The sequence below is a fragment of the Camelus bactrianus genome, chromosome 3 (genome assembly GCF_048773025.1).
Source record: "Camelus bactrianus isolate YW-2024 breed Bactrian camel chromosome 3, ASM4877302v1, whole genome shotgun sequence".
In the NCBI taxonomy this organism is placed as follows: domain Eukaryota; kingdom Metazoa; phylum Chordata; class Mammalia; order Artiodactyla; family Camelidae; genus Camelus; species Camelus bactrianus.
Window position 1 is genome coordinate 83,942,052 of NC_133541.1, and position 16,352 is coordinate 83,958,403.

Consider the following 16,352-nt stretch of genomic DNA (forward strand, 5'->3'; position numbering starts at 1 on the left):
TTAGTAGGTAAATAATTTTATTCTCTCTTAGTTTTCTTCTCCCATTATTTCTTTTTGTAGTAATGAGGTACATGTGTTTTCTTATTTTCCTTGTTGTTTACACACGCATAAACTTCTATATATGCCCTTTCCTACTTGGCTTTTTTTCACTTTATACCATCCCCTAGAAATCACTCCAGTCAGTTCATAGATAACTTTCTCCTTTTTGTGGCCATGTAATACTCCATTGTGGATATGCACCATAGTTTAGTTAACCAGTATTCTATGCATAGCAGGATTTTTAAGGAGATATTTATACATTCTTGAAAATTATTAAGAAATAGAACAAAATGGAAATATAGTTTGAATCTTCTATGGATTTTATTTTTAATTATACAATCAAACTATAAAAATTAACATTCTATAGTCAAGGAAACCTAGGAATCTTTTTTATAAGCCCCAAGCATGGTAGTTAGCTCATGAAGGTTGTATCTTTTGGTTATATCTTTTTTTCCCCCATTTACTAGTTTATTGTCATCCATTAGTTACAACTCTTAGAGAAGAAAATGAGGACTGAATGAGAGAGATATTTCAGATGAATATCAATAATTTTATTTAAAGTTTATCAAAACTGGGGAGAAATAGCTTTGTACCTTCTAGTACTATCACAAAGAAAACATCAAATGACAGACAGTGATAGTATAATGCAGCAGCAGCAAAAAAACAAGGGTAATCCAGAGCTGTGTAAGTCTTTCAGTGATCAAGGCTTGTTTGTATTGTAAGTTAGCGTCTTTCTCTCTGTAGGGCTAGGTATTTATTTCTGAGATAATTTTGCATTTATCAATTCTGAGTTTTTAATACTTGTATTAAACAATAATTTTATGAGGCACTTCAGGATTAATGTAGACTTAATTCAGGAAAATTTAGCCTTGTGATTCTCAAGATTAGGTGCAACATTCTGGTTATATATATATTCTGGTTAATGGAAACTGAAAAAATTTTGTTTAGTGAGAAGGAAATCTAAATTGTAAACATTCCAAATTTAGCACAGTATTTTGGGGAACAATAACAATTGACTTTTTTAATCAAAATTTAATATTAAGGAGAAAATCAGTTTCTAAAATATTAAGCTATTTTAGACTATTGTTAATGAAAATTTTTCTTAAAATAAATTAGTTTTGAAATTTATTCTTACTAATAGTCTTATGACAAGCCTTACGATTGTATTGTGGATATTTACATAGGTGAGCAGATCATCATGAGATTTTTCGTTTACTGAGCCAGTTTTTTCCAGTATGTGACACTAATGGAACCACTTGATTTCCCCTAATTCCACTTAGGAAAATTTCAGGCAAGCATACGTAACTAGGAAAGTCCCTGTACTGCCATGGAAATAGTACTAGATCAAAAATGAAGAGATCAAAGTTCTCATGCCCACTCAGTCGCTAAGAAGTTGTCAGCCTATTTAGGTCTTATTTTCTTGTTGGTAATGTGAGCAGATTTATTTGTAATGTCTTTCAAGTCCCTTTTCTAATATTTTTTGGTGGCTTGTACAGAACCATTTTGGAATTGGTAGAAATTATGGTCATAAAGTATATATTAAGTATACTATTTTTTTTCTTAAATAAGGTGTATGTGCATGTGCAAATGTCATGGGAAAATAAAGAATTACCAAAATTTTAAGAACGTATCAGGATAGAAAACAGTTTGTGATAGAAATTTTATTGTCAAATTTATTGCTGGTCTATATATGTAAATTCTTGGAGGACAGCCATGTACTCTTAAATGGAAGAAACTGCTGGGATCTCAGAGCAGAGAAAAGACAAACTTGAACTCTACCTCTTTGTCTTGGAACTTAACTTGTAGTGATGGAAATGTATAATAAGCAAGATACTTACAAACTGTGATGTATATTATGAAGAAGAAAAACAGTGGTGTGATGGAAAGTAATGAGGGGAGAATATTAATGAATACGAATATATTCAGGATCTGAGACCTGAATGTTGAAAAGAAGCTAGCTTGACAAACACCAGGCAGATCAAAGGAAGATAAACCACCTTGAGGCGGAAAAAGATTGACGTGCCCACAGAACGGAAAGAAGGGCAGTATAGGAGCTGGAGGCAATTGAGGGAAGGAAAGAGTAGCTTGACATGGGTTTGGGGAATTAGACAGTCATTTAGGGCATTGACATTGGTAAGGAGTTGAGATTTTATTCCAAGTACAATGAGGAAACAATTGAAGGGACTTAAGCAGGGAAAATTACTTGGTGTAATAAACATTTTAAAATGATCACTCTTGTAGGGAGGCTATAGCTCAGTGGTAGAGTGAATGCTTAGCATGCACAAGGTCCTGGGTTCAATCCCCAGTACATCCATTAAAAAACATAGATAAACCAAGTTATCTCCCCCCAGAAAACAACAACAACAAAAAGATCACTCTTGACTTTGTGTGGAAAGGAATTAGAGGGAAGCAAGAATGGAAGGAGTCAGAATATAAACAGTAGTGCAGGAGAGAGATTATGGTAGTTTACATAAGGGCAGTAGTATTCAGTGGAGATGGAAGAAGTGAAAGGAACTGGTGTATATTTTGCGGATAGGACTGACTGAATTTGCTGATGGGACTGTATATTGGCAGTAAAGGAAGTATTCTCAAATAGTAAAGTTTTTTTTCTTTAAAGAATATTTAAAATTTGATAAAACATAATATTTAATGCCAGTGTTCTATATGATAAATATTTTCTTGACAATTTGATCATTTTTATTTTATTTTTTTCTTTTTTGTTTGTTTTTAGGCTTATGCATCTGGATGTGACATTGTTATACTGGGAAGTGATTTTGAAAGATTGCAAATAATCCCAGGAGCTAAACATGGAAATATTCAAGTAGGATGTGTAGATTGTTCAATGCAACAAGGCAAGGTTTGTAATCTTGTGGTAATATGAGATTTATTTTGAATATGGTTTTTGTCAGGATAGTCTATTGAATTAGAGACTTGCTTTGTTTCCAGGACAATGTAGCTACAAATATCTTTGGCTCTCTGAGATGTACTCTGCGGAACAAAATTCCTGATTCAGATCTATCTTAGAGATTGTTAGGAATTTATTCTTGTATAATTTTAAAATATAGCATAATTTTATCTATGAGTTAATAAAGAAATATAATATTCATTACCTGTAAAATAGGTTTAAAACGTACTTATCTAAAAATTTATTGAATTGAGGGAAAGAATGACAGTAAATTTCAGTCTGTAAATAAACTCCTGAAGACAAGTTACTGTTAGAGTCCTTCTTTGTCTGTAAACATGTAGTTATCTCCTTGTAACTTCTAGATAAACTTTGTATGAAAATGAAGATAAACTCTTCTAAAGTCTATAATTTTTTATTTATTCTAAGTCTATAAGAAAAATGAAAAATTTTATCTGGACTTCTATTTACGTATGAAAAGTAAAAAGTTACCTTGAAAGTAAAACACTAACAACAACAAAAGAAACAAGGCATATGATTCTATATTAGGTTAAATCCAGTTTTATATAGTACCAGAATTGGGAGAATCATAACTATTAGGCAGTATAGTGTGTAGATAGCTTAACATAGCACTGTATGGGCATAGATGACCAGGCCTAGGTTGTAGCTAGACTGGGCTGAACTTTGCAAACTTAATTTTTTAGCAAGATATTTAAGTTTATTGTTTGATTCTTGTGATTCCACTAGAATGTTTTGTGTGAGAAATCAAAATGGACCCAATCTTTTTTTTTTTTTAAGTTTAGTCTAATCATTCTTAATAAACCTGCCATTCTGAAAAGTCACTTATTGGGACCTAGTTTAAAGATACTCATGATAAAGGAGTTTCAGCTCTTGTAGTCTTTACCTATTTTTTGGACTACTATTCTTTTTGTTATTCCTATGTCCCTTCCCTTTATAGAGTTACAAGTGTTTCTCATCTGTCTTTCTTTTGTTCATGCCTTTCATCCTTACTGTACTACAAAAATGATTTTTATTATAGAATGCTAAAAATCCTTGAGACTTTTTTTCCCCTTTCTCTTCATGTTTGTTTGATCTCCTAGCTCTGTAGTTCTTGTATAAAAAAATTTGCTCACACCACTTGATTCATATAGAGCTCATTAATGTTGGAAGTCTAATTTTAATTATTTCCAGTGTGAGTTATCTTTTTGTGATAGGCTAGATTACATAACAGTCCAGGTTAGAATGAAAAGGTCATTTGGTTTTATAATCATTCTAATACAGGGTAAATTTCCTTTGTTTCTCAGATATCAGTATAATCAAATGATTCCATAGTTATCAAGAAGAAAATTTGTGGGTCCTGGTACTTGGGACTTTTGTTTACATTTAAAAAGGAAATACTTCTTAACACCATGGTCATCAATATTTTGTCATTATTGTTTTTTTCTTTGTGGTACGACCAGATTTATTTTTCTGAGAAAATTCATATGCATTTATCTTGTTGTTCATTTGCTTAAAAACATTCTTAGTTTCCCATTACCTTAGAAAAGTTCAGATTGTTCACCTTAATATGAGACCCTGTGTAACCTGACTCTCACCTGCCTTTTGGCCTCATGCGCATTATTCTGTCTTCTAGCTGGGCAGATAGTCAGTCACCTCCAAACATACATTGTTTCTTTTAATCTTTACATTTGTGTTCATACTGTGCCTTATTTCTAAAATTGAATATTCACTGCACTTTGATGTCCTACCCACACTTAAAGGCCCAAACAAAACACTCCCAGACCGACTCGGTGCGGTTGATTTCCACATTCTAAGAATTGCTCAGAACATTTAAAAATATCCATTGAGAGTTTTTTCCCATGTAAATGTTGTATCCTTATTCCTTACTCCCTCTTTACTAGATTATATGTTCTTATTTTTATCCCTAATTCATTCATTCTATCTATGCATCTATCTGATTTCTGATATTTGTGACTCACTGAAACTATAGTAGTAGCTACCTTATAAAACGGAGCCAGGAAGAGTTATGCTCCATTAATTTAAATGGTAGATTTTAAAGATACTCAAATAAAATAGAATATTGAAAACATATACTCCTTGGAGGGTTCACAAAAGAATAGATCTAAGTTTTAATTCAAAAAAGTTAAACATACTGACAGTTCACTGACAGAGTTGTGATCTTTGAGGACAGGTAACCTAAAAACTGATTTTTAAGCCAGGTCAAATTCCATACTTGACAAAGAATACATCGATAGATTTTATTATGTGAGGAAGAGAATTAACATTTACTATGTATCTCTTTTTTTTACATATGCATCTTATATAGATAATTATATACCAGATGTTTTACAAATACTACTAAAAAGATAGTATTATATATATTATAAATATAGATAGATTCAGAGAGATTAACTTACTAGTTAGCATAGCAAGTGACAGTAGGGATTCTGACCTAAATATTGTAGTCCCTGAAACTGATATTCTCAAGTATTGGTGAAAGAAGTTTTGTGATGGGTATATTTCAAGTTACAGTGTTAATCTCTTTTGCTCTTTTGATTCATAAGCAAGTTAACATATCCATAAATTTTCTTTCTTTTTTCTTTTTAAAAGATTGCTGCATCCTATGGAAATGTTATCTCTATTTTTGAACCAGTTAACCTACCGAAGCAAAAGAAAAATTTGGTCAGTAATTTATCTTTTCTTTTAGAAATGGAAATGTCTTGTGTCTTAAAAGATAACTATTTTTAAGATTACAAAATTAGATCGTCACATAAATCAGTATAAATTATACACTACAATTAAAGACATGTTAAATGCCATTTCCTTATAAAAACTATGTTTACATCGTTCACTGAAATGGAGTTAAACTAAATTGTGCTTGGTCAGTTGTCTTGAGATGCTTTACTTTTTTTCCATATGTCATTTTTTTTTTATAATAAGTATTTGGTCTTAACATGCCCCCTGGACTTATTTTCTTGCACTTAGTATATCATGTAATATAATTGTTAGTAGGTCAGCGAATGTTTTTCTTTACAAAGAAACTAATTCAGAAATAGTTCTGAAAGTTGTTTAAAAGAATAGGTTATAAATATTGAGGTTATATAGTAGATTTCTTGGGTGTTTAAATGCTCTTAAATATAACAGACAGACCAGGTTATTTTACCCATGTCTACTGAAGATTAAACTAGTGATTTTTTAACCGTGTTTAAGACCATCAGCATGGTGTGCTCTAAAGATCACTGTAGTAGGAGTCATAGAGCTGGCTTCTTTCTCTGCTGCTCTTTAGCTGTTTGATACTAAGCATGTCAGCCTTAAGAGGCTCTTTTTTCAATTCCAAAATTGGTTAATATCTATTCATTCTTGATGTCAAAGACTGTGGAAATATGTTAAATGTAAAGAATTAAAGTGTTTTAATAATACACCTACCATATATCTTTTAATATTTTTAATTTCTTTTTCACATAGCTGATTAATATCTTATAAATACTCTCTGACTTAGTTTGGCAGCTATTATTTCTTTTTTATAAGTAAGGCAGCAGAGACCCAAAGAAAATAACTGACTCAAGCAGTGAAACAGCTATTGAGCCACAGAACTAAGAGTTAAACCAGTTGTGTTGATTTTCCCCTACCTTGTGTTAATAAAAAATATTTTCTCTGGGTTAACTGATATCCATTTTTAACATGTTGATCGCCCACTGTGGATTGGGTGCCCCTGAGGACACACAACTGTCACCCAGATTTGGGTGCCATCGTGATCAATGTGTTAAATTTAATAGAAGGAGAATCCATAATTCTCCCATTTCTGTTTGTGTAGATATATTACCTAATGAATCCACTACTGGAGGCTCTTACAGTCTTATGAATTAGTAATTGACAGTATTTAAAACAAATTTTTTTAAATAGTTTCTCTGCTAAAACACTATTATTTCAAATAATACTTAAAAAGTATTTGTTGAATGAAATTTCTGACTTTTGCAAAATCAGTTTTTTATGTTTTTTTAAAATGCCTTTATTAATAAGGGTAGAATGGTAGAATTGAGAACTTTAGGTTTTGCCTACTTTCTCTTGTACTAATTATAATTGTTTAATAGTGTGAAAAAATTATTAAGAAGAGGCTGGTTTGTGCTCGCTTCGGCAGCACATATACTAAAATTGGAACAATACAGAGAAGATTAGCATGGCCCCTGCGCAAGGATGACACGCAAATTCGTGAAGCGTTCCATATTTAAAAAAAAAAAAAAAAAAAAAAAAAGAAGAGGCTGGTTTATTGGTAGGCAGCACTGATTTTGCAGAGAGGGTGAAAAAAAAAAAAAAAAGCCTGATGACTAAGGGGAAAACTGGATCAAATGGAAAAATCAGAGACTTGGAAGGTGCAAAAAACTTCAGTTTCACACAGGGAACTATATTCAATATCTTGTAGTAACTTATGGTGAAAAAGAATATGAAAACAAATACATGTATTTTCATGTATGACTGATGCATTATACTGTACACCAGAAATTGACACAACATTGTAAACTGACTTCAATAAAAGAAATACAAAAAAACTTCTATCTCAAGATACAGTTTCAGAGAATCTTCAGATCCTCGTAAAAATATATTATTTGCATACTCTGGAATATACTTTTAAGATGATGGTTCTTCATGAGAGGTACACTTCAGAATCACTATTTGATAAGTGTGTCCAGATCCTGCCCTGGAGAATTCTAAATACATGGGTTGTGCCTGTGTACTTGTACATCTAGTTCTAGAGGGAGTTCTGATGTGTGCTGTGACTGACAGCCTTTGCTGTAGGGTGGTGTTTGATAAAAGCATATTCTGCAGTCCCCCTGTATCAAAATCACCTGAGATGTTAAAGTATAGATTCCTATGCCCCATCCTGGCCTTTTCAACCTGAACCTTTGGGCATGGATCTTGACAGTTTGAATTTTTAGTAAATATCTCAGGCTATTTTCGTACTGAAGTATGAGAACCACTGCATTAAGAGAGTGTTTATGAGTTTCAATCTATTAGAGATTAGAGAAATCAACTTAGTAGGCTACAACTTGAATTTAAAAGAAAATGGAATAGAATAGAAAATGTTAGAGTGTATCACACGTAGTAAGGGTAAACTGAGATTGCATTTATGTGTGTATGTGTGTGTGTTTTGAGTCACAGTGCAACATGTATTTCTTACTGGTTTTCAGGTAAAAACAAAAAGTTTGAAAAATATTGCTTTAAGGAATGAAAAACTTAAATTTCTTAAATTATATAATACAGTGAAAGTGTTAACACCTCTTACTATGAATTTTCACATATACCATATAATCTCAGGTGAAGATGAAGCATTAAAAAAGAAAGAAGCCTCAAATAGCAGAGACAAAGACATATTTTAAATTACACCTTTGTAACTATAATAATAAAGCAATAATTATAACTTTTTAAAGTCTGAGGTTAATACATATGTTGTCCAAGGTGGCAAATATTTATTGGTTGTTTAAATATGCTAAAGACTGACTTTTGGACCTCTATGAATGGATATTCTCTGACTATTCTTTTCCATCACATACTCCTTATTTTTCTTGACTGCATTGAACATTTTATTCTCCTTAAATATGACTACCTGGTCAATTATGCCTAAATATGAGATCATGTGTTATTAAAAATAATAAACGTCAGTGTATACATTTGACAGAGAAAAGATGCCAATAATAATTGGCTAAATGAATTTTTTTTAATTTTAGGAATTATATAGTCAGTGGCAGAAAAGTGGCCAATTTTTTCTGGACTCAATAGCACACAATATAACTTGGGATCCTGCAGGTAAGAATATAAGAAAGATTTAACTGAAATGAAGTAACACTTGTTTAGGCTATTGATTTTTTTTACTTTCATGTATTCAGTTCTGCTTTGTGTGAGCTTGTGGGAAACACAAAAGTAAGTAAAACAGATTGTGCTGTTTTAGAGCTTACTGAAATGAGAAAAATATTTACTGTAGGAGTGTCCTGCTATTGTAGGAGTATGTGTTGTTTTGGGAAGAAGACACTAATTATCTCTGAAGAATCAGTTTCATTGAAGAGGAAACTTTGCCCTGAGAGTAGATAGATTTTTAACAGTGAGGGTGGGGTTAGGTTGAGGAGGGAAAAAGAAGTGAATACTAAGAAGAGATAATGTGTATATGTATCAGTTATCTATTTCTGCATTAAAAAACCATCCCATAGCCATTTTTACCAATCTACCACAGGTGAGCAAAGACACAAAGAAAGCATGAGATATATGCTAATAATGGTTAGTACTTTATTGAGGCTGGAGTGAGTTTGGTGATGAGGAGATAAGATTACAGTATATGGAAAATCTTTATAGTCTTGCTAAGGAATTTTAATTTAATTTTTTTAGTTGTAGAAAAAGTATAGGTTTTTGAAAGTGTCTAGTGACAAGCTAAGGTTTATGGTTTTGCCAGATTTTTCTGGTGGCAGTAATGATCAGAGACAAGAGGAACAGGAAGATAAATACTTTATAATTTATAATTACCTTTGGAAAGTATGCATTCGCAGTAGTCTGAATGAGAAATAAGAGCTTGTTTCATTGACTTTATTATAGTAGGTGCTCAATTAATATCAAGTGACTAATGGAAGAAATACATAGATATGAAATATATTTAGGTAGTAGAATTGACATTACTTGACAACTGGACTTCAGATTACTTTGGGAATATCTATGACCACAAGAAGAAGAGTGATATATAGGAGTTAGAGATAGTGGAACGTAAGTTTTATTTGGATATATAGAATTTGAGATGCTTGTGTATCATATAGTGATATTCAATAGGTAGTTAGAAATTTGAATCTAAATGTATGAAAGAAGTCATCTTTAGAACATACAACTAGAAGTCATCAGTTAAGATAGATAGGATAGTTTAAATTTTAATATAGTAGATGAAATAGCTGAGAAGAATGCTAATTTAGAATAAGATTCAGAACCTTTGGAAATTAGAGAATGAAAGAGATTATCTTAGTTTTTTTTTTAATGACACAATGTTTTAAAATGGTTTTTTTTCTCATGAGACTGATGCTTGCTAGCTTGGTATCCTACATGTGTATTTTATGCATACAGTGAAAAGAGTGAAAATTTACCCTGGGTTCAGATTTTAAAATCTGTTTAGTACAGTACTTTATTTATAATTCTGCAGTGGATAGAATGACTCATGTCCCAGTTTATGCCTGTTGTCCTCATATTAATTAATAATTAATAGTGTCACCTTCTATTTTCAGAAGTGTTCCTATTTGGGTGATAAATTATATGGTTACTCTCTTATAGCACTATAATTTATTGTAATTATTTGTTTACTTTTCTTTTAGTAGACAAAGGCTGAGATTCTGTTTTATTCAGTTTTTTAATTTATTTTTAGGGGCCATCATATATTAAGCTCTCAATAAATGTTTACATATTTGAATACTAGTTTTGTGATCATAAGCAGATAACAGATCAAAAATGGTTAACTTGTAAATTAAGGTAATATCTATTTCACAAGATTTTTTTTAATGATCAAATGTGGCAGTATACATGAAAGTACTTGGAACTTTCTATAAAAAGGTATTTATATAGATACTTACCTATAAAAATGTAGTTGGCAAGCAAACAGCTACTTGAAGTCTCATATGAATAACTTTAGTAAAAACATTTATTATTTGAATTGAGTGATATTTCTTTAGTAATGATACAGTGGTTGCTTGGAATTTTTGTACCTGTGGTCTGTAAGTACTAATGCTTCAAAAGATAGTATTGATGTTAAGTTCCTTGAAAATCATCATTACAGAGTAGTATTAAAAGATAATTACTTATTTTTTGAACATGTCTAGTAGTGACTTGCCAATAGTTCATGACCATTATCTTTTTTACCATAATTTAGTTAAAATTCACATAAAAGTTTATTATTTTTCTTTTTATAATTGAAGAGTTAAAAATTTATTGGCTTTTGGTTGAGAAATGAGTTATTAATGAAATAAATATTTGGGAGCTATTAACTTATTACTTTTGCAAATGAACTTTGTAATTATCAACAGATTTAAAATACATTAAGATAAATATTAGTCTTTTGGTTTTGATGAATATTTACTTATTATATACTAGGTGTTGGGATATAAAGAAATTTTTTCAGGTGGTACTAGTAAATTGACAGTAGTTCCTTGGTGTTGTCTCCAAACCTACTATTGTATCTTGCTTAAATCATAAAATTTGCTGTTTAGACTTAATGCTTCTTTTCCATACTTTGCTATCCATACCTCTGCTCTTTCTGTTCTAATCAATGTTTTATACCAGACGTTTCCTACTTTTGTTTCATTTTATAACTGGGATTAAGGTTTTTGTATTCTATATTAATTTCTTAATCCTTCATGGGACACCTTTATTTCATCCTCAGTTTATGTTAAAGAAAAGAAAGCTTGTCAAAACTGAACCTCGTAGATACAGAGAACAGATTGGTGGTTGCCAGAGGCAGTAGGGTGGAGGAGAGTTGGTGAAATAGGTGAATTTATTTCAGTTATGAAATAAGTAAGTCCTGGGATGTAATACACAGCATGGTGACTATAGTCAGTAGTTCTGTATTGTGTATTTGAAAGTTGGCTAAGAGAGTAGGTCTTAAAAGTTCTCACCACAAGAAAAAAAAAAATTGTATGTGGTGTTCTAAACTTATTGTGGTGATCATTTCACCCTATATACAAACACTGAATCATTATATTGTAACCTGACACTAATGTAATGTTATGTGTCGGTTATATCTCAGTTAAAAAAAAAAAAAAAAAGAAGAAGAAGAAAACTTGTGTCTGTTGGTAAGCTAAACAGTGGAATAATAACCATATTTAAATGGAATGTCTCATTAGTACTTTCTGGACTGTTTTTATCCGTCTGTGAGACTTTCCACCTAGATGCTACTATTTATTGAACTTCTAAGTGCATGGCTTTTGCTAGACACATTATACTTATTATAACTAATCCTTATAACAAATCTGTGCACATTTCTAATATCATAGATGAGAAAATTGAGGCTCACAGGTTGCCCAACTAGATCAAATTCACATGGCTGATTAAATGACTGACTTGTTTTGCCACAGACCCACTTTCCTTTTGAAATAAAGTCATCTTTCCAGAGAGACACAAATCCATAAATAAGGTGAATGCCTTATTTATTGTCAGCTTTTTGGCCAAAATTGCATCTCTTCCTTTATCTTCTTCATTTAGATGATAGCATAGTCTTCTACTCAATTACCCAAGTCATAAAGTTCGAATCTGTCCTTGAAACCTCTTGTTTGTATCTGTTTCTTACTTGGTGTCAAGCCTTGAAATTTTTGTTTTTTGAAATGGCTTTCAAATCCTTATTACTTTAATATTTGATTCAGATCCTCAAGATTTCCCATCTGTATGTATCATTTAACCAGGTTTCCCAGCATCTTATGTTTTCCCTAATTCTGTCTATCTCGAGAGTTATTTTCTAAAAAGGACTTTTTACCCTTGGTATACTGGAGTTTTTGAAAGCATGATGAAAATTATAGATTATCTCTCAAGAAGATTGTACATAGTTTACCTCTAATTTTTGCATATTATGTCATTGGAGGGAGGTGTGTAGACCTCTTCATATCCATCTGTTGACATCTCCCTCCTAGTTGAGACCCCTTATTTTAGAATACATATCCACTTATGTAAACTATCCCCCAACTACTCCCAACTACCTATAACAAACTCTGAACTCTTTATGAACTTCAAAAATGCTCCACAGTATTATCCCTCTCTTCTTTTTCCAGGTCTACTATGCACCTTACCCCTTAACCATAACCAGGTTATGAAACATTCTCTGAAACAGATTTGAACTCACATGTTTTCATGCTTCTGTTCATATTATTTTTCTAGTGGAATGTAAACCCATCATGAAAAAGAACAGTGTTTCATTTGTTGTTGTATTGCCAGTGCCTAGCACAGTGCCTGTTACAAAGAAGGTGCTCATTAAATGTTGCTTGAATAAGAGATTAAAAGATCTTTTCCCCTTTTTGTCTAAGCTGCTTCAACAAAGTTAAAATACAGCCTAACTCCCTCATACCCCAAATCTCTTTTTTGTTATTAGGCCTTTTTAAAAAGTTGTATTTTCTTTATAGTATTATATGAAACTCCTGAGCATGTAACTTAACTCACTAATTAAATACTGAAATAATAATTGGTGAATGATGTATTTTTAGGCAATCGTCTCTTAACTGGTTCTAGCTGTTTGCAACTCTGGTCCAATGCTAACTTGGAGAAGCCAGCTGAAGATGAAAATCCAGATAAAACAGATCTTAACTTTGGGGATTGGAGATGCATTTGGCATTGCAAGTAAGCAATTACTTAGGGGATTAAATTAATGAACCTGTTCTGTGTGGTCTTATTTTATTATAAATGCATTTTCATTTATGTAAAACCACACTAATATAAAAAGTATTGACTTTTTGAAAATAGTGACATACCTTATATACAGAGGATTCATTATTTCCTATGTTCTTTTTTTAAAATTGTTGAATAAAACAACTACAAAGAAACATTAAAAATGTGTGAGGCCTATATGAAGATAATTAAATAGGAACTTGCCAAATTATACAAAAGGAGACAGAGATACCTTTCATGCTTTTGAGTGGAAGTTTTCCTACTGTGGATAAGTATATTTTTCCCAAATTAACCTGTGTGTTGAACATCATTCTTACCAAAATCTCGCTGGAATTTCTACTTTTGAGCATAGTTCTAAACTTTATTTAAAAGGACAAATTTAGGAAAATCAGGGAAATTCTGAAAGAAGAAAAGAATGAAGATACACAGTATAGTAAAATGACTATAACTGGTGAAACAGTTTGTTGTTAATACAGAAACAGATAGATTTGAGTCCAGGATTAGACCCAGTTATACATAGAGATTCAGTGTATAAGGTGGCATTTTGTATCTGTAGGGCAAACTTGGTAGCTCTCTGGGGAAGAAAATATTAGAAACTCTTCATACCTGGCACCAAAATAGATTTCAAAGGAAGAAAAAGCATTATTATACAATGAAAAAAATTTCATAAGAAAATATAGGTAAATTTTCATATTTTAAAACTATCATGTCTGGTATGGTAGCAACTAGCCATATTTCACTTGAGCACTTGAAATAGGGCTTCTGAAGTGAGATATACTATAAGTGTAAAATACACACTGGATTTCAAAAATTTTGCACGAGGGAAAAAATGTGAAAATCCTATTAAATTTAAATTGATTACACATTGAAATAGTATTTTTGATATATTGGATTAAATAAAATATAATTAATTTTACCTGTTTCTTTTTATGTTTTGAAATGTCACTACTAGAAAATTTAAAATTATGTATTGTGCTAGCATTTATCATTGTGTTTTATCACTATTAGATGAGAAGTGATGCTTTAGAGTTAGGGAAAAATTAAATATGATGCCGAAACTAGAAAGTGAAAGGGAAGAAAAGGAAAAAATAAATAGTTTTGTGTATCAATAAAAAATTTCTGTAAAGCAAAAAGAACATAAGGAGAAGAATTGAAAACTTGGGGGGAAGTATGTGCAATTAGGGGTTAATGCCTTTTTTAAAAGGAGGTCTTAAAAATTAGACTAAAACATATGTCTCAAAAGTAAACAAAAATGGACAATGAAGAGGAAAATTTTAAACAGTAGTACCTATGAATAATGAACATATTAAGAGTTGATTGACCACACTCGAAATCAAGAAATGTGAAATATCCAGAAAGAAGAGAATGAATGATATCTATTACTAGTAAGAGTGTGGAGAAAAGGTAGCCTTACATATTGCTAATAAGGGCATACAACTGGTACCATCTTTCTAGAGATCAATTTGAAAATATGAATCAGCAGGCTTAATTTTTTTATACCCTTTAGATATCAATTCCAAGTTTCTTTCATTTGTTCAGCAAGTATTTGCTGAGTGCTTATCATGTTCCAGACAGTGGTAAAAGTACATGGAACACAGCAGTGAACAGATAAGGGGAGATAGACAATAAATCAGTACAACAGGATGCTAGGAATGGCATTCTTCCTGAGTCAGTTTTATATGAAGTGGTAATAGGATATAAGACAGATACCAAAGTCAGAGTAAAGCAGACCTCCTATATATAGAATTTACAAAGGAGATTTCAAAGGAGCCGGTGCCATATTTTTTGCACCCCTCAGCTAAATCATGGGTATTAAAATGGGTTGATGTGTAGAGAAGAAATCAGGATTTTGCAAAGATATTTCTTTAGAAAGAGCTATGACTTTGCTTTTGAGTCTTTTATATAATGTTGGAGAGAGAGGAGCAGTGAAGTGTTATATTGCCTTCTGTGCAGGTCTAGGAAGGAGCTTACTTGGGTTGAACTGAGGATTTGAAATGGATTTCATGCCTTTGGGAGAGGGGAAGAATCTTCAGTTAAATCACCATCAGAGTTACACAGTAGTAACTTGGACTGGACGTGCTAATTACTTATCTGAGATGGTTTGCTATTTAAGCAGCAAAGCCTTGGGGCTAGAAACTATGCTAGCTTTATTTTAGGTTCACCTGAAGATTACACTAACTGGAATACATTTAAAAGTTGAATTTGATCACGGTCCGTTTGTGGTGCATTTGAAACACTGGTTACACATGTTAGATGAAGACGAGTAAGTACGACAGAGAAGACGCAGGGGGAGGGGAAGAAGAGTAGAGGTACATTTATGTATAGACCTGAAGGAAGTGAGTGAGTAAGCCATGTGTGCATGTCTCTGGGAGAAGTGACAAAAGAGAACCAGTGCAAGATTCTGAGGGGAAAGTGTGCTTAGCTTGTGGCTGGAGTAAAGTGAATAAGGTGGAGTGATAAGAGAGATGATCAGAGTCAGGAGTCAGATTATAGGTTATTGTGGGGCTTTTACTTTCTATTTTGAGCGAGTTGGGAAGCTGTTGGGGATCTTGTTGTGATCTGATTCTCTTTTTAAAGGACTACTTTAGCTATTGTAGGGACAACAAGGTCATAATCATGGAGACCAGGCACTTTTAATTACTTGTTTTAAAGCTATGCTTAGGATTAACCAGATGCATAAAAATGTGTGTGCAAAAATGTTCGTTGCACCACTTAATGTTCGTGACATATTTTAAAATAAATATTACAGAGCAAATTGTGAATATAACCTCAGTTTCCATCTCCTTCTTCCCCACACCCTCCCTCTGAAAGTAGATAGGGAGAGTGGAGAGAGTGTTTGGAAGTCTGTGTATTAAAATGTGAACAGTGGTTTTGCCTGGGAATGGGTGTCATGGTATTGGTGAAGCTGTAGGTGATTTTATTTTTTTCTTTTCACCTATTTGTATCAATGTTTTTTGTGAACGTATTTATTACATTTAAGATTGGCGGAAAAAGTTATTTTTATTTGGAATGAATTGTGGCAGAA

At 32.0% G+C, this 16,352-nt stretch overlaps 1 protein-coding gene and 1 non-coding gene across 16 annotated transcripts in view; both read left to right on the forward strand.

Annotated features, from left to right (window-relative positions):
* Positions 1-16,352, forward strand: part of DMXL1 (Dmx like 1) — a 114,103-nt gene that overhangs the window by 12,651 nt on the left and 85,100 nt on the right. For all 15 annotated transcript variants that reach the window (XM_074360519.1, XM_074360520.1, XM_074360521.1 and 12 more), the window contains exons 2-5: positions 2,771-2,896; positions 5,552-5,623; positions 8,665-8,743; positions 13,147-13,279. In XM_074360519.1, coding sequence (XP_074216620.1) covers positions 2,771-2,896; positions 5,552-5,623; positions 8,665-8,743; positions 13,147-13,279 — 410 coding nt within the window. The remainder of the gene's footprint in view (positions 1-2,770; positions 2,897-5,551; positions 5,624-8,664; positions 8,744-13,146; positions 13,280-16,352) is intronic.
* LOC123613315 (U6 spliceosomal RNA) lies at positions 7,064-7,170 on the forward strand. Its single transcript, XR_006720695.1, has one exon. It is a non-coding gene; the product is annotated as a U6 spliceosomal RNA (small nuclear RNA).